The sequence below is a fragment of the Phocoena sinus genome, chromosome 8, assembly GCF_008692025.1.
Source record: "Phocoena sinus isolate mPhoSin1 chromosome 8, mPhoSin1.pri, whole genome shotgun sequence".
Lineage (NCBI taxonomy): Eukaryota > Metazoa > Chordata > Mammalia > Artiodactyla > Phocoenidae > Phocoena > Phocoena sinus.
In genome coordinates, this window is record NC_045770.1 from 34,004,849 (window position 1) to 34,029,787 (window position 24,939).

The following is a 24,939-nucleotide window of genomic DNA, read 5'->3' on the forward strand; positions in this document are numbered from 1 at the left end:
AGTTTTAAGGAATCACTCTTAGCTAGTATGTTGAGAATAGATTGAAAAAAGGTAAAGGCAAAATGAGGGAGCTTAGTTAAGAGGCTACTGCAAAAACCCAGGTAAGAAATGATGGTAGTTTATACTAGAGAACTATCAGTGGAGGGTATAAAAAATGGTCAGGTTTTGGATAAAATTTCAAGTAGGGCCAATAAAACTGATGGTTTCTATGTGAGGTGTGAGAGAAAGTGAGAAGTTAAGAATGACTCTAAGGTTGATGAATTGTAAGAAATGAAATTGCCATTAATTGAGGTGGAAAAGACCTCAGATTTGGGGAAGATATAACCAGGAGTTTAGTTTTAGTCATGGTTAAGCTTGAGGTGTCTGTTAGCCATCCAAATGGAAATTTTGAATAGACAGTTGAATATACAACCCAGATTCCTGGTTGGAAACATATGTTTGGGAGATGTCAGTACTTAAAGATCATTGTGAGGTGAAACCTAAGGAAGTGAGGGTATATTAAGGAAAGAAGTTCAAAGACAAGCACTTATTTGGGGGACTGCAAGATTAAGAGTTTGAGAAAATGGGGCAAAGTCAGCATAGGGGATTACGAAGTAAGGTAAGGGGAAAGCAAGAGTGTGTGGAATCTTGCAAGAAAGTATTTTATAAAGGAAAGAGTGGCCAACATGAAAACTGAAAATAAGCCAAATGCCATCAACTGAGGAATGGATAAACAGAATGGGGCATATCTGCACAATGGAATACTGTTCAGCAATATAAAATAACAAACTACTGATAAATGCCACAATACGGATGAAACATAAAGAAACATTAACCCAAATAAAAGAAACCAAACTCACACACACACACGTGGCTGCACATTGTATGATTCCAGTAAAATAAATTTTTTAGAAAACGTAAAACTATAGAGACAGAAAATAGATCAGTTATTGGGGACATGGGCAGACATGCCTTTGTGAAATAATGGAAGTTCTAAGACAGGATTGTGGTGATAGTGACACAACTGTATTAAATATATGAAAACTCATTGACCTGTACACTTAAAATAGGTGAATTCCCTGGGATATAAATCGGATCTCAATAAATCTGGTAAAAAGATAAAGAAAAAGACAGAGAAAGAGGGCAGAGAGACAGAAAGAGACAGAGAGATCACACTGGAGTTAAATTGGATAGTGCATGTACAGACAGAGCTTTTGAAGAGTTCGCTATGGAGAGGAGCAGGAAAATGAGGTAGTAGCTGAAAGAGGACAGGAGTCAGGAGACGTTTGCTTTGCTTTGTTTTGTCTTTAGATGAAGTAGGGGACAGTATGGTTGCACCCTGTTGGGAATGACGCAGAAGAAAGTAAACAATCTCTGGTAAAAATGTAGAAGAGAGGAAAGAGTATTACTGAAGCGATTCTTTAAGTAGATAAAAAAGGATGAACTACAGTGCACAAGTTGAGGGATTGGCCTTAGAAGCACAGCAATGCATCTATTCTAAAAAAGAGAAGTTAGAGTGTGAATACACATGTTAATGAGTGTGTGACTTGGTGATGAAGGCTTGTGGAAGTTATCTTCTAATCGCTTTCCTTTTACAATGAAATGGTTATCAGCTGAAAGTGAAGATGGGAGAAAAATTGAATGATGGGAGACATTGAAAGTTTGACAAAATTACAGTGAAAGGACTAGGTTTGGTTTTTTTTCCCCCCTTAATTCCTGGTCATCATAAGCGCACTTGAAATTCATAGTTTGTATTTTAAATTTAGACTAGTCTGCATAACTCTCTATTTTTTTCTACAGTCATACTAAGCTGAGTAGTTTCAGGCATGCAGTAGGCTGAAAAATGGATTTACGTCGGGATCAGTGTTTTGCTGACTGTCGAGTCAGTGTGATGAAGCAAAGAGAGATGAAGAAAGCAAGCCTGTATGCAAGAAAATAATGATTGAAGGAGAAAAGTAAGGATCAAAGGAGGGGAAGAAGGGTGAAAAGAAGGTAGGATCAATGATTTGTAGATTTCAATGAGGTTAAAGGATTCCTGGAATCGGGGTACTATAAGCAGTGGGCAGAAGATAGTTCATGCTACTCAGAGAATAGATGCTTGCAAATGAGGTAATTATGAGATTGTAGCTGTTGGTCATAACGGATAAGTGGCTGAGATTGGTTGTAAAACAAGACCATGGGAATGAAGAGAAGAAGGTAAAATCTTCAGGAAATGAAGAAGAATGATAGCAACAAGAAAGTGTAGAGTTTGATGACTTGAAAGTTTAAAAATTGAGGGGTATTTTTTTGTAAGGAGGAAGAAAGGAGAATGGGCAATGAGGAGAAAGGAGGATATATGTTCCAATCTCACACTGAATGGCACATACAATTTGGTAGAATAAACAGTCATAACTTTAAAGAGCTGCGGTGGAAACCATGTCTTCAGGGATTTCAATTGGAGCCAGAATGTAAATGCCATGTTCCACAAAAAAGCTAAAGATATGCTATAGGATTTGGCTGATCAGAGGATAACTACCCATCTGGTAAGTGTTAAACATTGGTCTAGATGCTGAGCTACTCCTGTTATTCTGTGTCATGCATGTGTCCCCCAATACTTTGCTGTGCTAACACTGATGTTTGAGTAGGTCATTCGGCATAACACTTCAACGTGAGTACTTGGTAGAATATAACCTCTCCTACAATTTTAAATTATATAATCAGTCTAATATTTCTTATGACGTATACAATAGCAATCAGCTGGTTTTTCTCTTGCCGACTTTATTCTTGTTAATCTCAATCAGATATCACATTTTTATTTATTTAATCAATTATTAATACATATTCTTATCTTATGCTTATCATGTATGCAATTCACTATACTATTTTTTTCCCATTAGAAAGCTTCTGTATATAGTTTTCTCTGCCAATTGGATAATTTGTCTATGTGTAATCTTGCAGCTTTGTTTCTTACATTATCCTCTCTCATTTCATTTTTTAACACATGTTCCAACAGCCTTGCAATATAGATTGTACCTCAGAAAAATCTTACTTTTTCTCCACAGGGGTCACTGCATATTGTTAAGCCCTGTAAGCCTGGTGATGAACAGCTTCATCCTCTGTAGAGCCTGTTGCTTTCTCATCCTCCTTCTTCTCCTCCTCCTTTCTCTCCTCCCCCTCCTCCATCTCCCCCTCTTTTTTTTTTTTAATCTCTAACACTTATTTATCTAATACTTCTCTTCAAATCTAATGACCCAACATTAGACATAACATGTATTAATTCTATAGGAGTCTCCTAAACCTACTAAAATCCTTTTTAAAAAGGTGAAACAGGGCTTCCCTGGTGGCGCAGTGGTTGAGAGTCCACCTGCCGATGCAGGGGACACGGGTTTGTGCCCCAATCCGGGAGGATCCCACATGCCGCGGTGCGGCTGGGCCCGTGAACCATGGCCGCTGAGCCTGCGCGTCCGGAGCCTGTGCTCCGCAACGGGAGAGGTCACAGCAGTGAGAGGCCCGCGTACCGCAAAAAAAAAAAAAAAAAAGGTAAAACATATAGGTAAGACTAGATATGTTTTCTGTAAAGTTCACAAACTGCTCACAAAAGGATTGGAGTGACTGAATTGACATATAAGAATTAGGTTGGTACAACTCAGAAATTATTCCTCATAGTGATTCCTCTGAGTTTCAAAGCAGAATGTTTTCAAAAATATTTTCCTGTTGAAACATCGTTTACTTTTCTTTCAATTAAAGAGAAAGTTAGGAGGGTAAGATAAAGATGAGGAATTTTAAGAAAACTGATTGAGGTCTAATCATAATTTATGATAAGGATTATCTATGGTAGAACAAAACTGAGCCCAAACACTACACTAATAGTACAACCTAGAAACAAATATGGCTTTCACGTTAAACAAAGAAAAATTGGTTGAGTTACCAGGATCCTGAATTCTGTTTACAGTTGTTAACTCTAAAATCTTCATAATTTCTCAGGTAGAAATAGATGTTTGATTCTCTCTCTCTCTCTCTCTAATTTATGCTGTCCTTTCTTAAATTGTATTATAGGAAAACTATACTGAGGTACAAAGAGGCACTCATCTCAAATTATAGGACTCAAACATAATGGGTGTATTTTTCTGTGAGTTGGCAAAAGTTAAGATAATTAACCTGAGCACGTTTTACTATTCTGTTACTCCAAACCCCAAGAAGTACTTACCTATTATCATGACTTTTACAAACAAAAACTCAAGTAGCAAGAAAAGAACAAGTAAACTATAGTTTTGTATGAACAAAAAAATTTCTTAGCAGTTTTCGTTCCAGTGTGAAAAACTACGCCATAAACAACCCAGTTTCCAGCTTATCTTCTGAAACAAGATGCACAGTGGTATTTAGTTAACTCAACTCTGACATTCCAAATAATTTTGAATAGTTTTTACTCTTTCAGCTTATCACTTCCCTTGTACTCCAAGCAGTATATTCCTCACTGGTGGCAGGCAGAGACATAACCAGGACAGTCAACACTTAGAAAGACAATGAAACAATCTTATCACAGGAGCTAAGTCTCCTGCCCAATGACATTTAGACTCTATGGTCTTTAATTACTCATCTGGTACTCTGATACATGTCACGAAAAACATGCACATTTCACCTGAATGTTCCCCAGTCAATACCCTGTCTAAAAGAATGAGCATATAGTAAAAGAGAGCAGCAGCAATATAGAATGGGATCCGACTGTACCTGGTGAATGAGGCGGAGGAGAGCACATCAGAACAACCCCCTGGCCTTCCCTCACAGAGACTGTACTTCTTGTCCGGCCACTAAAATTTCCCAGATCTGTCAACATAACACAGCATTTAGATGCAAGGCAAAAAGGAGCTTAAAGAATTACTATTTTTGTAACTTGTACATACTTTTCTATCATTATTCAGTGAAGGTTTCTTTTTGTTTGTCAAGCAGTGATAGGAAGGTTTTGACAATAAATCTTTACCATCCAATTTTAAATACCACAATTTTCAGTTTATATGTACACTCCTAATTTCTGTGTGTAGTGCATACAAGTTGCCAGAGTAGGAATAAATTAAACAGTACCTTTATAACTCATTAAGTAGTTATTTTACATCTTTATAATACTTTCTGCATATTAATTTTTCTACCACCTATTGAACCCATTGATACACAGTAAGAACAGAAATAGAAGTGGTTGGAGTGCCTGATGTCCAATCTGCTGCTTCATTATCTGTCGTGCTAGGAACGGTGTGTAAAGCCAAGCATGAATTTGCCAAATTAGAAAGACTTGTGCACTCAAGCAAAATATAATGAAGATATAAGGTGTTCTTCTCTATAAATGTGAGTTTAAAAAATCATGTTACTTTTATTTTATGGAAGCCTGGAATAGTGTGTACAAATTAATTATACTCATCCATTTTGATTATTCTAGTAGTATTATAGTTATTGAAACACTCACTTGTATGTATGGAGGATTGGGGTTCAATTGTCTTCCCTTAAATTATGTTGCATTTGCACAATTTAAAATATTTTCCTAAAAATAAAGTGGCCTTAAAAAAAGAATGATAGGCATTATTTATATTTATTTTATCATTTATTAATCTATTCATAACAATACATATGTACCTTTCCTTTTTTATTGGGCTAGGCTGATCAAAGAAATGATTTTTAGTTTCTTGGAAATGGTAGGAGTTCAATATTTTTATAAATAAACATTGTCCCAGAATTCCCAGTTTGTAAAACCATGTTCTCCTGGTGAGAAATGCTTCTTGAAAATGTTCTGCCTTTCCTGTCATTATTTACCAATCATAAAAGAGATTTTTTTCAACCTTTTCATCATTTCATGCTAAAATAGTATATTTCATAGTAATACAATGTAGATCTTAAAATTTAATGTCTGTTAAACTGACGAATGATGAAAGTAAGCAGTTAAGAAAATATACTGAATGGATATGAAAGAAATAAATCATTAACTTTAATATTATAAGAGGGATCGTATAACTTATTTTTTTTGAGATATGGGTTACAATTTACTTATTTGCTGAATTTACAATCAAACCTTTTAAAATACTTTCAAAGTCATTAAGGACTAATAAACAGTAAAGGCATAATGAATAAAAAGAGAGGAATTCATTATTTAAGAAAGTGTTTAGGAATTTACACACAATTCTGCATTTCACTGTAGTTAAGTGTATAATAGTTAATATAAATAATAGATAAAGTGGCAATACAAAAGAGAAAGAATAATTCTACTTTTACTTTTTTTGGTGGCATGAAAAACATACACACTAACTTCTAATAAAAGTCAAGTTCATTCGTTTTCAAATTTATATGATTCATGGCTTTAAACTAATGTGCATTGACCTTTAGAGATAGAGGCTGCCTTTTTTTCCAACAAATGACCTCAGTCTGATAACAAAGCATGGCAAGGTTTCCCATTTGACTTCCTTTGACTACTCTTAGAAACACAGCACAGTGAAGCAGTGGGGCTGTTATATCTCTTTAGAGATTATATGGTTTTATTGTCCTCTTTTCATCTTCATTGAATTTATAAATTCTGAAAAGCGATGTGGATATCAATTTATTTTAACTGAGTTTCTTAAATGTTTTCTGAAAAGTATATATGTAGCTTCCAATACATTTACTACAAGTTTATATTGTGCTTATTATATTTCAAATCAACCTATCGTAGTTAAAAAATATTTTAATAGCAAACAGTCCTAAATGAAGGCCTATTTCTGATAAATTGAAGTACAGGCATGGCCTAGAAATTAGACACAAAAAAAGAAAAGAAGATTATACAATAATTATGACCTGAATTGTGTTTTGAGATCACAATGACCCAAAAGATAACACTCAGCTCTAATTGCTTTATTTTGTATCATCAGTTAATACAGGTACAATTAACATTTTCTCATGGAATTTTCTCTGTGTCATTATTTCCTAGGAGCTATAGCACCAGCAGTACAAAGGTAAATGGATTTTTTTCAACTGTGAATAGATTTTTTTTTTCCATAAAGACATATAGAGAAATACTAAAAAGACGCCTGCACTTTGAAGGAGAGTGTTTTCCTCATTTAAATCCTTCCTCTTAGGAAAAAGAAAAAGGGTAAAACACTATTATTTATAATGTAAAAATGGTCCTCGTGTCAGGCAAGATTCTGGTTGATCTGAGATGAGACTGATGTGAAAAAATTCTTGGTTGGAGTGGGGATGGCAACTAGAGAGAATAGTCTGAGTAAAAATACAGCCAGTTATTTTGATCTCAGTGTGAACAGAAAGCAGTTGGTTTCTTTGGAGGTACTCATCATAGAACTTAGTTTGAGTGCTTAACACATTATTTTAGTAAGCATTCTATTATATCTAGGAGAGAAATGAAAATAAAAAGAACAAGAGATTTTATGGATGTGACTTTGATTATTTTTTGTCACCTACAGAAGGGAAAAAATACCTGTCCCTGTGTTCTATTTTTGATCTTTAAGGGAAAAAAATGAGTAAAAATAAAAATCTTAATACAAGGACTCTAAAATTCAGTTTCAAAGTATAAACTGAAGTAAACTTCTTTCTGGACTTAGGATAAAATACATGGACAAACGGACAAGTAAAAATCTGGAGGAGAAAGTTTATGATCAAAAATCACAGGGCCTCAGGCCTTGTCTTTTCTCTGACCCTTTTTCCAAGTTCAGAAACTCATGCAGAGTTTGAGAGTGGAGCTTTAACTAGAACTGTGGCTTACAGAATTATAACACCTATTCATCCTAGGTAAACCATACAAAGAAAAAGAGGTATACAATTAATGATGTGACTGAGAGACTCACATGACAGAATATAGAGTTGGAATGTGTGATTGGAAGCATATTGACCACACATAAGACAAATCATTTCCTTTATTCATTTAACAAATATTTTTTTCAGTGCAAACTATACACCAAATACTATGTTAGGTACTGATGATACAGAAAAGCTGTAAAGGAAGGATGTATATAAATGAACTAATCATACTTACTTGGGCCAACTGTCCATAGACCCAGCTCAGATGAGTCTATGCCACCAAATAGATGCATGAGCCCAAACCATCACTGCTTCAGCTTGTCACAGCCATACTTATGGGTAACTAGTACATACCATGTGCATGTACTACTATATAGCACTTCATGCCATTCCCCTAAATGTATGTTGCAAACATATGCACACCAACACATACACATACATACACTGCACATACACTTTGGGTTCCTTCCTTCCTTCCTCCCTCAAACCTACTTGCCTACCTGCCTGCTTTTCTGATTTCCATCTTTTCTTTTCTTTCCTTCATTATTCCACAAAGGGTTTGGGGTAGCTTAGATATATATGTATATAATACAAAATATAAAATTTGTAGTTGAGAAATTCCAGGTGAAGGCAAAATGGGTATGGCAAAAATCCTGTAGCATAACATGAGGACTTAAGAAAATATGTCATAGACTTCTTTTGTAAATTATTGGAAGTTGGCCATAAAAGTTGACTCATAAACTTAAGAGGGTCAAAACAAACATGGATATGTCCCCAGTCTTAGAATTCATGATTATTTTAAGATCAAAACTTTCTAGTAACTCAGAAGAAGTACAGTGTTGCTGGATATTAAGGTTCAAGAGGGATTTCTTCTGCAAGACTTCATAAAGATCACAATGGGTAGTATAGTAGGCTGAGCAAGTTTTCAAGTCAATTAGAAAGGTTCTTCACCCACTGAAACACTTTAAGTAGGTGTAGTGTGAGCTACACACACACACACACACACACACACGTAAAAATATTTCAGAAATTATTCCCTAGAATGGTGAATTATTTTAAAGTGTTGGAGAGTGACAGGGGTTTTGGATACTAATTTTACGATTATGTATGCTAAATATAAGAGATTGGTTAATTATTGGGGAGAAGTGAGGGAAAATGGTCAAGGCAAGAAGATAAATCTTATATAATTAGGAATGAAGTGCTGAGGTTCACCTTTCTTCTGGTTTTTAATTTCCTAGTCTTAGATCTGTTCCAAATAAATGGCAATCCTTGGCTTATGGGAGTCATGCATTTGGAAGAAGGAATGGAAATGGGGTGATCATTTTGAATTGCACTCAGTTATACATTCACCCTATAGGTGGGGCCGTAAGTTTTATTTATTTATTTATTTATTTTTAACATCTTTATTGGGGTATAATTGCTTTACAATGGTGTGTTAGTTTCTGATTTATAACAAAGTGAATCAGCTATACATATACATGTGCTCCCATGTGTCTTCCCTCTTGCGTCTCCCTCCCTCCCACTCTCCCCCTCCCACCCCTCCAGGCTGTCCCAAAGCCCCGAGCTTATATCCCTGTGCCTTGCGGCTGCTTCCCCCTAGCTATCTACCTTACTACGTTTGTTAGTGTGTATATGTCCATGACTCCCTCTCGCCCTGTCAAAACTCACCCTTCCCCCTCCCCATATCCTCAAGTCCGTTCTCCAGTAGGTCTGCGCCTCTATTCCTGTCTTATCCCTAGGTTCTTCATGACATTTTTTCCCCTTAAATTCCATATATATGTGTTAGCATACGGTATTTGTCTTTGTCTTTCTGACTTACTTCACTCTGTATGACAGACTCTAGGTCTATCCATCTCATTACAAATAGCTCAATTTCATTTCTTTTTAAGGCTGAGTAATATTCCATTGTGTATATGTGCCACATCTTCTTTATCCATTCGTCCAATGATGGGCGCTTAGGTTCTTTCCATCTCCGGGCTATTGTAAATAGAGCTGCAATGAACATTTTGGTACATGATTCTTTTTGAATTTTGGTTTTCTCAGGGTATATGCCCAGTAGTGGGATTGCTGGGTCATATGGTAATTCTATTTGTAGTTTTTTAAGGAACCTCCATACTGTTCTCCATAGTGGCTGAACCAATTCACATTCCCACCAGCAGTGCAAGAGTGTCCCCTTTTCTCCACACCCTCTCCAGCATTTATTGTTTCTAGATTTTTTGATGATGGCCATTCTGACTGGTGTGAGATGATATCTCATTGTAGTTTTGATTTGCATTTCTCTAATGATTAATGATGTTGAGCATTCTTTCATGTGTTTGTTGGCATTCTGTATATCTTCTTTGGAGAAATGTCTGTTTAGGTCTTCTGCCCATTTTTGGATGGGGTTGTTTGTTTTTTTGTTATTGAGCTGCATGAGCTGCTTGTAAATTTTGGAGATTAATCCTTTGTCAGTTGCTTCATTTGCAAATGTTTTCTCCCATTCTGAGGGTTGTCTTTTGGTCTTGATTATGGTTTCCTTTGCTGTGCAAAAGCTTTGAAGTTTCATTAGGTCCCATTTGTTTATTTTTGTTTTTATTTCCATTACTCTAGGAGGTGGGTCAGAAAGGATCTTGCTGTGATTTATGTCATAGAGTGTTCTTCCTATGTTTTCCTCTAAGAGTTTGACAGTTTCTGGCCTTACATTTAGGTCTTTAATCCATTTTGAGCTTATTTTTGTGTATGGTGTTAGGGAGTGATCTAATCTCATACTTTTACATGTACCTGTCCAGTTTTCCCAGCACCATTTATTGAAGAGGCTGTCCTTTCTCCACTGTACATTCCTGCCTCCTTTATCAAAGATAAGGTGTCCATATGTGCGTGGGTTTATCTCTGGGCTTTCTATCCTGTTCCACTGATCTATCTTTCTGTTTTTGTGCCAGTACCATACTGTCTTGATTACTGTTGCTTTGTAATATAGTCTGAAGTCAGGGAGCCTTATTCCTCCAGCTCCTTTTTTCGTTCTCAAGATTGCTTTGGCTATTCGGGGTCTTTTGTGTTTCCATACAAATTGCGAAATTTTTTGTTCTAGTTCTGTGAAAAATGCCAGTGGTAGTTTGATAGGGATTGCATTGAATCTGTAGATTGCTTTGGGTAGTAGAGTCATTTTCACAATGTTGATTCTTCCCATCCAAGAACATGGTATATCTCTCCATCTGTTTGTATCATCTTTAATTTCTTTCATCAGTGTCTTATAATTTTCTGCATACAGGTCTTTCGTATCCTTAGGTAGGTTTATTCCTAGATATTTTATTCTTTTTGTTGCAATGGTAAATGGGAGTGTTTTCTTGATTTCACTTTCAGATTTTTCATCATTAGTATATAAGAATGCCAGAGATTTCTGTGCATTAATTTTGTATCCTGCTACTTTACCAAATTCATTGATTAGCTCTAGTAGTTTTCTGGTAGCATCTTTAGGATTCTCTATGTATAGTATCATGTCATCTGCAAACAGTGACAGCTTTACTTCTTCTTTTCCGATGTGGATTCCTTTTATTTCCTTTTCTTCTCTGATTGCTGTGGCTAAAACTTCCAAAACTATGTTGAATAAGAGTGGTGAGAGTGGGCAACCTTGTCTTGTTCCTGATCTTAGTGGAAATGCCTTCAGTTTTTCACCATTGAGGGGCCGTAAGTTTTAGACTGTCAATGCTCCAGGCATGCTCAATTGATTCTCTAATGTTAAAAGTGCTATGACTATAGAGACAATTCATTATGAATTCAAAAATTCTTAAAGTTGAGTTTGAATTTTTACAAAAAGTGAAACCATTGAAAAAGACAAAACAATTTAGACCAGGTGTCAGACACGAGCTTTATTAAATATTACTAACTTTTGGGTATCAGATTCATATGTAAGATTATTAAGATTGAGGAACTAAGATGAGTGATATATCTGAGGGGACTCATGGATTTAACTTCTACGATTTCTACAAAATTGACTGATAGATTGCATATTGAAGTCTTTCATCAGTTTTGTTCTTGTTATTATCATCAAGATAATTCAGATTATTGTCAGATTTTTTGTGTATCCAATGTAAATATCCTGTAATAAAAATTGGTCAGACCTCATTCAGAAACTATCTTTGACATTGTAAAATGTTAAAAATATAAGGGCAAATAAAAGAATGGATGGATAATAATTACACTAGCTACTAGCTTACTACTGTATGCCAAGTTTCCTGGAAATGAAATAGTAATTTCTCTGTTTTAAAGATTACTAAGTGTATGTGAAAAGAAAATAAACACTTGACTTTGGTCATACAGTTAATAAGTAATGAGTTGGCAAATCAAACTCAATGTGGTTGTTTTTAAAAAATGTATTAGGAAAAAAGCAATTCAATATTTGGAAGTTAAAACCAACCAATAGTTGGTTTTAGGAATTTAAAAGTAATCTTCATGAGCACCTCTTATTAAAAATCATTTTTGACAGATATAGAGATGAGAAAATTAGTGAAAAATTGATAAAATAATTCATACATTTATTTTGAGGGATAATTAATTAATAATAATTAATAATAATTAGCATTTTAATACATAGCTATTTGTTTGCATGAAAAGTCTTTCATAAGATACTCTACAACAAGCAATATTCTTAATAATAGTTTAAAATTAAAATAAAAATTTAAATTTAAAATAAAAATTTGATTATTGAATGGTACCTTGACCAAAAGCCATAGAAACATGAAGTTTTGTGGGTTTTTATTGGCAAGTGTGAGCTCATGAGCTTGTGATCAATTTGTAAGCAGATTGGGCAGGGCTTATTATCCCCAGTTATTGATGAGGACACTGTCATTCCCTAAGGTTAAGTAATAAGAATAAAAACTCACAACCAATAAGGATTTGGGCATCCAAGATGAAAAATTCATTTTGGGAACTACCATGTTTTTAATCTAGAGTTGTTCTGATATTCTTAATTTAGAATATTTTGATCAATGTGATTTTTAAAAACATTTTCCTATTATATCACATGAAGTAATTCTTTAATATATTTGTTATAAGTCATCTGTAAATGGGACAACATATCACCTTTTGAAAATGTTTATTATTTAATAAAATTAGTCTTTTGAGAATATCAATGGAGCTAATTAGAGGTATCTCAAAAAATACAGTCCCATCTATTACACGGAGATAAGAATTGAATTAAGATACAGTTGGAGACATGGTGAGGTAAATCTACAAGAGACCTGTAGATTTTATAATAATGAAATTTTCCTCATTCCCATTCTTTCTTTGGTTATATATAACAGGTCAGTAATCGCTTGCTATGGATTACAATTTTCACTTTACATATTATCACACCCAAATCATCCAGCCAAAGGGTTCACTGATTAAGAGAAAACCAAAGCACACCTGTGTATGTGTGCTTTGAAAGAGATGATTTTTAACTACATTATAAGTGAAATAGTAAATTGCAAATTCTTTTGTAAAGAGATAAATTATCCAAAGAATGTGATAAAAATGTTTTTGATTTTAGGTCCTTTCTTTGGTATCTTGATGTATGTTATAAAAAGCTACTTCAACTGTGAATAGTATATATGGTGAAATAATCTCAAATGTTAAAGTTGTATATAAATTTGTTTAACTAATGTGATGATAGTCTATGAACCCTGGCAGAGGGTTTTTTACATTTGACTTACTTTTCTCCACTCTGGGTAAACAATTACATAAATAATCCTTATTTGTTTGCTTCTAAGTTTACAACTTTTCCAAACTCAAATTAGTCTTAATTCATTCTCAGGAAATTATAAGGCTAAGCATTAGAAACTTATATATACAACGGAAGTATAGAGCATGTATAGGGATTTTGAATGTAATAGACCAATAGAGATGTGGCCTGTGTGCCACTTAGTAAAACCAGCAAGTCATTTAGTACATACATTAATTCCTAAAACTATTAGATCTTTTTATTGTCTCTCAAAATTTTCAGCCCAACTATCCTCTTCAGCTATTTTGCATTTTATAATATTTAAATAGATAATCACTTCTTCATCTACAACCATGACTCCTTACCCCTTTCTCCTTCCATTTTATTCAAGTACAACTTCAACTTTGGTTAAATTGAACTGTCTTCCTATTCTGCTCTGGGTAAGGGAATGGATAAAACATTATCCATTTGAGTGGATAAAACATCAACAATGATGACTAGTCTTGCTCTAAATTTATGACCATTAATCTCAAACAAGCCCTTTGTTTTGCCTGGTAATTCCAGTACATTTATGGAGTCCATTTTCTCTTAATCCTCTAGACAATAAGTTTACAATTACTCTCTTTCAAAACAACCTCCTGCCCCTTCCCCCACTTCTCTCCTTATAATTCCTGAAGAAAATAGAAGTAATCTAAAAACTGCATGCATGTATTCTATCTATGGGGGCACTGCAGTGTGTGCCACATATTTCCCTTCCATGAAGGACTTGTCTGAACTGCTGGGAGTTACATTGACAGACAGCTTCCAACTTTCAGCTCTCTCAGGGACTGCCTTTGCTACAGAGAATCAGCTCATCTGAGGTTATATCCCTTCCTTGGTTAGCACAACAGCCAACATCCAACAGTTGCTCGATGAGAGCACTGACCACCTCAGCCCAACTCCAGACAATGCTGACAAGCCATTCTAGCTTTTGACATCATCCTTAGTGTTAGCTGGGGCTGTTGCTGGGCCTGTATCACAGCTCGAATTATTCTCTTCCCACATCTGCTCCTTCCTCTTCCCTTCTGGTGGGTGATTTCAAAGGCGCTTCTTAAAATTATCATCTACACTAAACTTCATCTCACCAAGTCTGATTCCCAGGGAAGCCAATCTGTAACACTACCACAATAGCTATTGATTTATCTGTATCTATATTGTGTCTCAACTTCTTATCGTAACTATCTGTGATTTAATCAAAGACCATCTCCACTTCAGACATCATCAGTAGCACTCATATGGGCATTGCTCCAAAGTTGACCAAAACAATGTGGAAGGAAAAATTGTATCTCTTTGACCCCATTTTCCCCTCTAGGTACAAACACATTTTGTTCACCCCTTCCTCAAAAGAAAAGAAACACACACAAAGAAAAACTCCCATTTTTTTAAGCTTCTCAAATCAAGCTGTCTCTCTACCACTGTCCAAATGTTACTGTGAAAGTAATAACCTCAACATTGTTTCATTTAATGATCAATTGCTCAGTTCTCATCTATTTGACCTATATTCAGTAGTATTGATAGAGTTGATCACATTTTTCTTCTGAAAACAATTTCTTCACTTGCATTTCTCCTCCTTCACTGTGCCCTCCCCTTCACTTTCATTAGCTTGTTCTTCCTCATCTTCCCAATATCTAGACATTTCATGGCCCCTCCTTGGATCTTTTCATTTCTCAGTCCATACCATTCCCAAGTTTATCTTACCTAGCCCTTGTATTTAAAAATCATGTATAAACCAAAAAATTACCAAACTTATTCCTGCCTGGACACCTCCCTTGAATGGCAGCACATGCACACACACACACACACACACACACACACACACACACACACACAATTTGACATTTCCATCTAAATGTCTAATAAGCATTGCAAACATAACACATCCTATTGGGACTCCCATTTTCACCTGCCAACCTTTCATTGCCATAATATTTCCCATCAGAGTAAATAATCATTCCATTCTTCCAGTTATTAAAACAAAATACAAAAATAATATGTAATTCAGTATGTCTCTCACACCCTACATACAATTCATGAGCAAGTCCTACTGATATTATTTCATAATATATCCAGAATCCAACAACATCTAACTTCTTCTACAGCTTTCATCTAGGCCTCTCTCACCTTGATTGTTGTGATATCACCCTACTGGTGTCACTGCTCCTTCCTTTGCTCTCTTTCTATTTATTAGCACTGTAGCCAGAGCTGGTTATTTTAAAATAAAGTTATATATATATACCAAATGCTTTAAATGGCTTTTTATCTCACTAAGAGGAAAAGTCAAACTTTTGAGACTTACGATGCCCTACAGGCCCTAGACTATCTAGACTTTGTTTCCTCTTTGATGTCATCTCTTACAACTACATACATCTTCCCTCCCTCCATTCTAGCACACTAGCTTCCTTGCCTTTTATCAAATATATCAAGTATTATCCTGCCTCAGAGCCTTTGTACTTGTTGCTTCCTCCATCTAGAATACCTTCCCCCCAGATATAATAATGACTGTCATCTTTCCCTCTTTAGGGCTTTATTTTAATGTCACCTTCATGGAGAGACCTTTCCTGGATAACTTATCAAAAAGTATGACCTCCATGACCCTCTACACATCCTTTATTCCATTTCCCTAATTTTTTTTTAATTTAGCACTTATCTGCTAACAAACTATTTACTTGCTTTGTCTATTGTGTCCCCCACACAGAGAATTTATGGTCTATGAGAGAAGAGATTTTTGTTTGTTATGTTCATTGTAATATTCTTAGGCCCTTGTCCTAGCTGTTCTCTCTGCCTGAACTACTCTCCATCTAGAGTAGAATCCTAAAAATATATTTTAAAATATTGTTATAAAAAATGATATTTTTGAAAGCAAAAAACCAAGGTTCAAATTCTAGTATCCTTATTTATTAATGGCCTCCTTGGGCAAAATATTTTACTTCACTATGCTTTACTTCCCAAGAAAGATGAGATGAGATAATTAATTATATATATATGTTGTAAGATTACTGTGAAAAATTCCCTGACATATAAAAGTATGTTACATAACTGACCAATTAAAAAGCACTTAATCACGAGTATTTCCCTCTTTAAATTTCAGAAAGATATATCTTATCAACTTCTAATTATAAACCTAAATATTTCTTTTTCTAAATACTTTGAGCTATAGTATAAGAGGTTCTCAAATTCTACTATTTGAGGACAATCTACAAAGTTATACAAATTAAAAGAGGAAATAACACTCATTAAGTAAAAGAGGCAGCTGAGTGGAGCCAAATTTAAACAAGCTACTTCTCTGTTCATATCTCAGCTTCTTTATCTGTGAAATGAAGACTAAAAAAATTATCTCATAAAAATTTTTAAGACTTAAATATAATAATGTATACACAGCAATTAGTACAACACATGGCACAACACAATAAATTAAAGCAAATATAACTGTTATTATTATTTTTGTTATAAAATATCACTGTTGTGAGAATCATGAGATTAATGCTAAACTTAACTCTTCTATTATTTAGCTATGCAATTTTCAGCAATAGTTTAACCTTCCTGTGTTTTCTTCTTCATCTCTAAATCAGGGATTTTGGTCACTCAAGAGAAATAAGCTTAAATGCCTGTGCAGTTGAAAATATAAGATATTTAAAGAACAACTATTGATGAGAAAGAACATAAGACTTGCAGAAAATATCTTCTACAAATAAAAAATTTAAAGAAGAAAACAACAAGACAGGTAGGAGAGGTGAGACACAGTGTAGTCAAGACTTATACCACAACCTACCCCAGCACTACCCACTAGCATCTGGCAGCCTCTGCACAAATCAGAGCTTGGCCACCAATGAGACCAAGGACCAGCCATGCCTACCAGGCTCCCCACATAGTCATCCTGCCGCAACAGCAGGGCAACCCTAGAGCATATAATTCTGGTGACCAGAATGAGTGCACTGCCAGGAAGCATAAGACATCTCCTATAAAAGGCTAATTTTCCAAGTCTGGTATTATAGACAACTTACCAAATACAAAGAAATAAAAACAGCAAATTAGGCAAAATGAGGTGACAGAAGAATATGTTCCTAATAAAGAAGATAAACACCAGAAGAAGAAATAAGTGAAATAGAGATAAGCAATCTATCTGATAAAGAGTTCAAGGTAATGATCATAAAGATGTTCAAAGAACTCAGGAGAAGTTTGGATGAACAGAGTAAGAAGTTAGAAATTTTTAACAAAGTGTAAGAAAACATAAAAAAGAACCAAACATAGTTTGGTTTTACCTTTGCTTGGTATTATTTACCAAACGTAGGTAAATAATACAATAACTGAAAGCAAAAATACACTGGAAGGAATCAACAGTAGATTAGATGATAAAGAGAAACAGATCAGTGGCCTAGGAGACAGAGCAGTGGAAATCACTGCAGTGAACAGAGAAAGACAAAAGAATAAAATGAAATAAAGACAGTTTAAGAGATACTGCAACAACATCAAGCATGTTATTATCCACGTTATAGGGGTCCCAGGAGGAGAATAGGGAAAGAAATGGTCAGAGAACATATTTGAAGACATCGTAGCTGAAACTTCCTTAATCTGGGAAAGGAAATAAATATCCAGGTCCAGGAAACAGAGTTCCAAACAAGATTAAACCAGAGAGGACCAGACCAAGACACATTGTGATTAAAATGGCAAAAATTAAAGATAAAAAGAAAATATTCTAAAGAGCAACAAGTTATGAACAAGGAAACATGCATGAGGCTATCAACTGACTTTGCAGCAGAAACTCTGCAGGCAATATGGGAGTGTGTTACTATCAATTTCTCCCTTTATGTCTGTTAATATTTGTTTTATGTATTTTGGTTCTCCTATACTGGGTTCATATATATTTACAATTGTTATATCTTCTATAGTAACAACAATAAAAGGGGATTTTAACACACCACTTACATCACTGGACTGAAAATCCATAAGGAAACACTGGCCTTAAAGGACACATTAGACCAGATGGTCTTTATATATCTATATCAAGATATAGATATAGATATCTTCAATTTCTGTGTTTCCTGGGCCCTACAAAAAACCCAAGCATGTGAATGCTAAACAATATGCTACTAAACAACCAAAGGTTCTCTGAAGAAATCAAAGAAGAAATTAAAAACTATCTGTAGATAAATGCACTACAACAAAATAATCCAAAAGCAGTTCTTAAAGAGAAGTCTATAGCAATACAAGCCTACTTCAGGAAATAAGAAAAATGTTAAGTAAACAACTTAACTTTACAACAAAAGGAACCAGAGAAAGAAGAACAAAGAAAATCCAAAGTTAGTGGAAGTAAAGAAATCATAAAGATCAGGGTAAAATTAAGTAAAATAAAGACTAAAAAAACAATGAAAAAGATCAATGAAACTAAGAGCTGGTCCTTTGCAAAGATAAATAAAATTGATAAACATTTAGCCAGACTCATCAAGAAAGAAAAAAGAGAGCATGCCCAAATCAATAAAATCAGAAATAATAAAGAAGTTGCAACCAAAACCACACAAATAAAAAGGGATTATAAGAGGATAATTCTATGCCAATAAGCTGGAAAACCTAGAAGAAATGGACAAATTCCTAGAAAAGAACAAGAAAGAAATATGAAGAGGCAAATTACTAGTACTGAAATTGAATCAGTAATAAAAAAAATCCCACAGCAAACAAAAGTCCAGAACCAGATTGCTTCACAGTTGAATTCTAAAAAACATTTAAAGAAGACTAAATGCCTTTTCTTCACAAACAATTTCAAAGAATTTCAGAGAAAGGGATGTTTCCTAACTCATTTTGTGAGGCCAGGATCACCCTGCTATGAAAGCCAGACAAGGATATCACAAGAATATAAAATTGCAGGCCAATATCCCTGATGAACATAGGTGCAAAAATCCTCAACAAAATACTTGCACACCAAATTCAACAATACATAAAAAGGATCATACACCATGTTCAAGTGGGTTTTATCTCAGGGCTACAAGGATGGTTCAATATCCACAAATCAATCAATGTTATACTCTACATTAATAAATTGAAGAATAAAAGTCATCTGATCATCTCAATAGATGGAGAACAATCTTTTGACAAAATTCAACATTCATTTATGATAAAAACTCTTCACAAGGTGAGTATAGAGGGAACATACCTCAACATAATAAAGGTCATATATGACAAACTCATAGCTGACATAGTTATGAAAAGCTACAATCAAGAACAAGAGAAGGATGCCCACTCTTACCACTTTTATTCAACATAGTATTGGAGTTCCTAACTATAGGAATCAGATAAGAAAAAGAAACAAAAGGAATTAAACTTGGAAAGGAGAAGTAAAACTGTCACCCTTTGCAGATGACATGATACTATACATAGAAAATCCTAAAGACACCACCAAAAATTACTAGAACTCATCAATGAATTTGGTAAAGTTTCATGATACAAAATTAATATACAGAAATCTGTTGTGTTTCTTTATACTATCAATGAACTATCATAAGGGAAAATTAAGGGAAAAAAACCCATCTACGATCACATCAAAAAGAATAAGGTACCTAGGAATAAATCTAACTAAGGAGGTAAAAGACCTGTACTCAGACAACTGTAAGACACTGTTGAAAGATATTGAAGATGACACAAACAGATGGAAAGATATACTGTGATCATGAATTAGAATTAATATTGTTAAAATGACCATACTACCCAAAGAAATCTATGGATTCAGTGCAATCCCCCTGTCAAATTACCAATGGCATTTTTCACAGAGCCACAACAAATAATTGTATAATTTGTATGGAAATGCAAAAGACTCCAAAAGCCATAACAACCTTCAGGAAGAAGAACAACACTGGAGGTACCACACTTCCTAATTTCGAACCATACCACCAAGCTACCATAACCAAAACAGTATGGTACAAATTCAGATACATGTATCAATGGAACAGAATAGAGAGCTGAGAAACAAGCCCACACTTACATGGGCAATTAATATATGATAAAGGAGGCAAGAATATACAATGGGGAAAAAACAGTCTTGTCGACAGCCTCTGCAATAAATGATGTTGAGTAAACTGGACAGCTACATGCAAAAGAATCAAATCGGACTACTCTCCCACACAATGCAGAAAAATAAATTCAAAATGGTTTAAGACTTAATGTAAGACCAGTGATCATAAAATTTCTAGAAGAAACAAAGGCAGTACTTGCTTAACATTGGTCTTAGTAATTTTTTGGGATACATCTTCTCAGGTAAGGAAACCAAAAGCAAAAATAAACAAATGGAACTATGCCAAACTAAAAAGATTTTGCACAGTGAAGGAAATTATCAACCAAATGAAAATGCCACCTACTTAATGTGATAAGATATTTTCAAACAATTTGAAAATTGATAGGGGGTTAATATCCAAAATATACAAAGAACTTATAAAACTCAACATCAAAAAACACCAAAAAACAAGCAACCAGGTTAAAAAATGGGCAGAGGATTTGAATAGACATTTTTCCAAAGAAGACATACAGATGGTCAAATGGTGCATTAAAAGATGCTCAACATAACTAATCCTATGAGAAATGCTAATTAAAGTCACAGTGAGATATCAACTCTCACCTGTCTGAATGGCTATTATCAATAACAAATAAAAAGTGTTGGAGAGGATTTAGAGAAGGCACTGTTGGTGGAAATGCAAATTGGTGCAGCCACTGTGGAAAACAGTATGGAGACTCCTGAAAAAAATTAAAAATAGAACTACCAGCAATTCCACTCCTGGGTATTTACCCAAAGAAAATAAAAACACTAATTAGGAAAAATATGTGCACCATAGTTCACTGCAGCATTATTTACAATAGCTAAAGTATGGAAGCAACCTAAGTGCCCAGCAATAGATGAATTGGTAATAAAAATGACATATATATATATATATATATATATATATATATATATATACACAATGGAATATTACTCAGCCATAAAAAAGAATGGAATCTTGCCATTTGTGACAACATGGATGGACCTAGAGGGTATTATGCTAAGTGTAATGTCAGACATAGAAAACAAATACTGTATGATTTCCACTTATATGTGAATCTAAAACAAAACAAAACAAATTGACAAGCATAACTGAACAGAAAGAGTCATAAAAGCAGTGAACAAAAAGGTGATTGTCAGTGAGGAGGGGCTCAGGAGAGGGAAGGAATAGGTAAGGGAAACTTACAGGTACAAACTTTCAGTTACAAAATAAGTGAGTCACAGGTGGGAAATGTACAGTGTGGGTAAAGGTTGATAACTATGTGATAACTTTGTATGGTGACAGATGACAAGTAGACTAATCATCATGATCACTTTTTAATGTATAGAAATATCAAATTACTATGTTGTGTACCATGAGGTTAACATAATGCTGTACTTCAATTATACTTCAAAAACAAATGAACAAACTCATAAAAAAAAGATATCAGGTTTGTGTTTACCAAAGGCAGGAGTGTGGGGCAGGGGAAATTGGATGAAGGCAGTCAAAAGGTACGAACTCCCAGTTTTAAGATAAATAAGTATTAGGGATGTAATGTACAACATGATAAATATAATTAACACTGCTGTCTCTGTGCTATACACCAAAGTTTTTAAGATGGTAAATCATGGGTTCTTATCACAAGGTAAATTTTTTTTTCTATTTCTTTAATTTTGTATCTATATGAGATGACGGTTGTTCACTAAACTTGTTGTGATAATAATTTCATGATGTATGGAAGTCAAATCATTATGCTGTATACCTTAAACTTATACAGTGTCGTATGTCATTTATATCAATAAAACTATGTAAAAAATGATAATCATGGTGGGACCTAGGTAAAATGGAGAGAGTATGCACACAAAGTCATTTAAATGTGTTTAATAAATACTGTGTAAACTAAAGGAAACACTTGTGTGTAAGATTTTTCCTGGAGAACAGCTTTTCAAGCTTGGTTCTGATGATTTCTAAGATGCTAAACACTCCATGAATTTAACTTACCGCCTATGATTCTAACTTCAAGCTATTATTCAGAACCTTTTTGTTTTTCAGAACCTAATTTTTATGTGTAGTTATATATTACATATCATTCAGAACTTATTTCAATCTGCAAACATATTTATGAAATAAATACATATATAAAAAATAAAATATATATGAATGAATACTCCTAACTAGTCTCCATTACTACATTGAATATCAAATGAAACACTTTTTATAATTTATATTTTGGTGATTGACTTGATAATCAACTGAAATAAGAAAATATTGTTATCAGCGTAAAATTGTACACTATTTACTTACAAGGCTACAGTTTTCTATAGTTTTATCATGATTGATCTAAGAAAAATAAACATAGAAAAAAGTTGCTGAAATGAACATTCTGCCATTATAATTGCTATAATGTGTCATGCTTATCTTCTAAATTATACATTAGGAGACTTTATATTCAAGTCACAATGAATTATATTTTAAAGCCTTTTATATAGTATCTGACACATAAAAGACGATATGTGTTTTAAAATAGTAAAGGACTTCCCTGGTGGCACAGTGGTTAAGAATTCACCTGTCAATGAAGGAGACATGGTTCAATCCCTGGTCCAGGAAGATCCCACAGAGCAGCTAAGCCCATGAGCCACAACTACTGAGCCTGCGCTCTAGGGTCTGCGAGCCACAACTACTGAAGTCCACATGCATAAAGCACATGCTCCACAACGAGAAGCCACCGCAATGAGAAGCCCGCACACCACAACAAAGAGTAGCTCCCACTCACTGCAGCTAGAAAAAGCCTGCACGCAGCAAGAAAGACCCAATGCAGCCATAAATAAATAATAAATAAATAAATTTAAAAAAATAAAGTAAAATGTATTTTAGTGTGTACTTATGAAGTTCCAGTCATTGTAGTGTAGAAGATAATAATTAGAGGAATTATTCCAAAGTTATATTTTTGGTAAATGATAGGCCAATAGACATCATGATTTCCTTCCTCATTTGTAGAATATGAAAACTAGATTGTAATAATATCCCCAAGCCACCAGATGTCTTTATGCAGTTTGAAGAACTGTAGGAGAAGTTAAGTTTTACAGAAATGTCTGCTCTTCTACTTTGTGCAAACTCAGGATGACTCCTATTTTAAAAATCTAATTTATTTCTATTAATATCAAGAATTTCTGAGACCTTACCATATTTTTATAGAAAAACTCCTCTCTATTGTATATCTCTCCACTCCTACAAGGCAATTTTTAGCTCTACTAGCTCTTACTTAGAATAGCTTCAATGGACAATACAATTATTTATTTTCCATATATCTACTGAAAATATATAATTAACTGGTGAGTATATTTTTTTAAACATTTTTTTGACTCTAAGTATAAATTATACTTTTGGATCTGAGCACTAAACATTTCAGCAAGGCAATAGATTTTCCCCTCCTAAATCCAACCCAGTCCCAAACTGCATGAGAAAGTTTGTATTGGTCTCTTTTGAATTTTGCTTTGGTTATACCAGTTCTTTCCACAATTGATTAATGTGTGTGTTCGAGTGTTTTGCTCTGCCAAATTTGTTTTCAACTGCTGTGCGTATTGCAGAGCACTTAGAACAGTCCTGGCCCCCTGAGCAAATTCTTCAAGATGTAAATTGCTGGCTTTTCTTGATTCCCTTAGCTCATTTGCTGTTGTAGAGTTAAATCAAGTATCATGGATTTGCATTTTTTTACAAGCTATAACCTCACTAGTTCTATTTAAATAACTTACACCGTATTTAATTAAAAAATCTTAGGGAGCTACTTTATTTCATAACTCAGCTGACTAGTGATAAATTTTCAACCTATCTTAGATCTTTGTGAAAAACCTCATGCCTTGCCTTAGACTAAATGTCCTCTGACCTTGTAGCAGTTTTTTTGTTTTGTTTTTTTTTTTTCCTTTTTCAGCATTCAGTTATCTTAGGAAGTTTTAATTTGTGATCTTCACTTAGGCTGAACTAATATGGCAAGTGATTTTGGGTAATGCTCAAATTTTAGGGAGGGTTGATTTTACTATGTGCAGCAACTCATATTATACAGCAAGTCAATGGTGAGAAAAAAATAAATAACAAGTTATTTCAGGTCAAATCTCAGGTCATTTGCAGTATATCACCTACGCTTAGTAAGTCCAGTGCCTGGCATTCAAAAATTATTGGCTGAATGAATGAATGAATAAATGATGCACACTTAAAAGGGCAGTTGCTACACATTGATCTCTGTAAATGTCAAACACTACTCTCTTCCTATTTGATTTATTTCCATGAAACAAGAGAAAAGTTATTTTTTTTTCTTAAGGCAGAATACACATTTAAATAATTTATTGAAAACACTACTTTTGTGTAGAAATTTCCATCAATTATATGAAGAAATTCTTGACAGAATGAAATCACTTTTCACATTAAGCATCAGTTCAATATACTAGTATTCTCGTGATTTTTTTTCTGTTTTGTAGTTGCTCTAGTTCTTTTGAATTAAAGTAC

General features: G+C 34.2%; 1 protein-coding gene across 1 annotated transcript in view; it reads right to left on the minus strand.

Moving 5' to 3' along the window:
• The window catches only part of CNTN5 (contactin 5), a 1,462,970-nt gene that overhangs the window by 427,195 nt on the left and 1,010,836 nt on the right, over positions 1-24,939 (minus strand). The window contains exon 7 of the mRNA XM_032640142.1: positions 4,687-4,782. Coding sequence (XP_032496033.1) covers positions 4,687-4,782 — 96 coding nt within the window. The remainder of the gene's footprint in view (positions 1-4,686; positions 4,783-24,939) is intronic.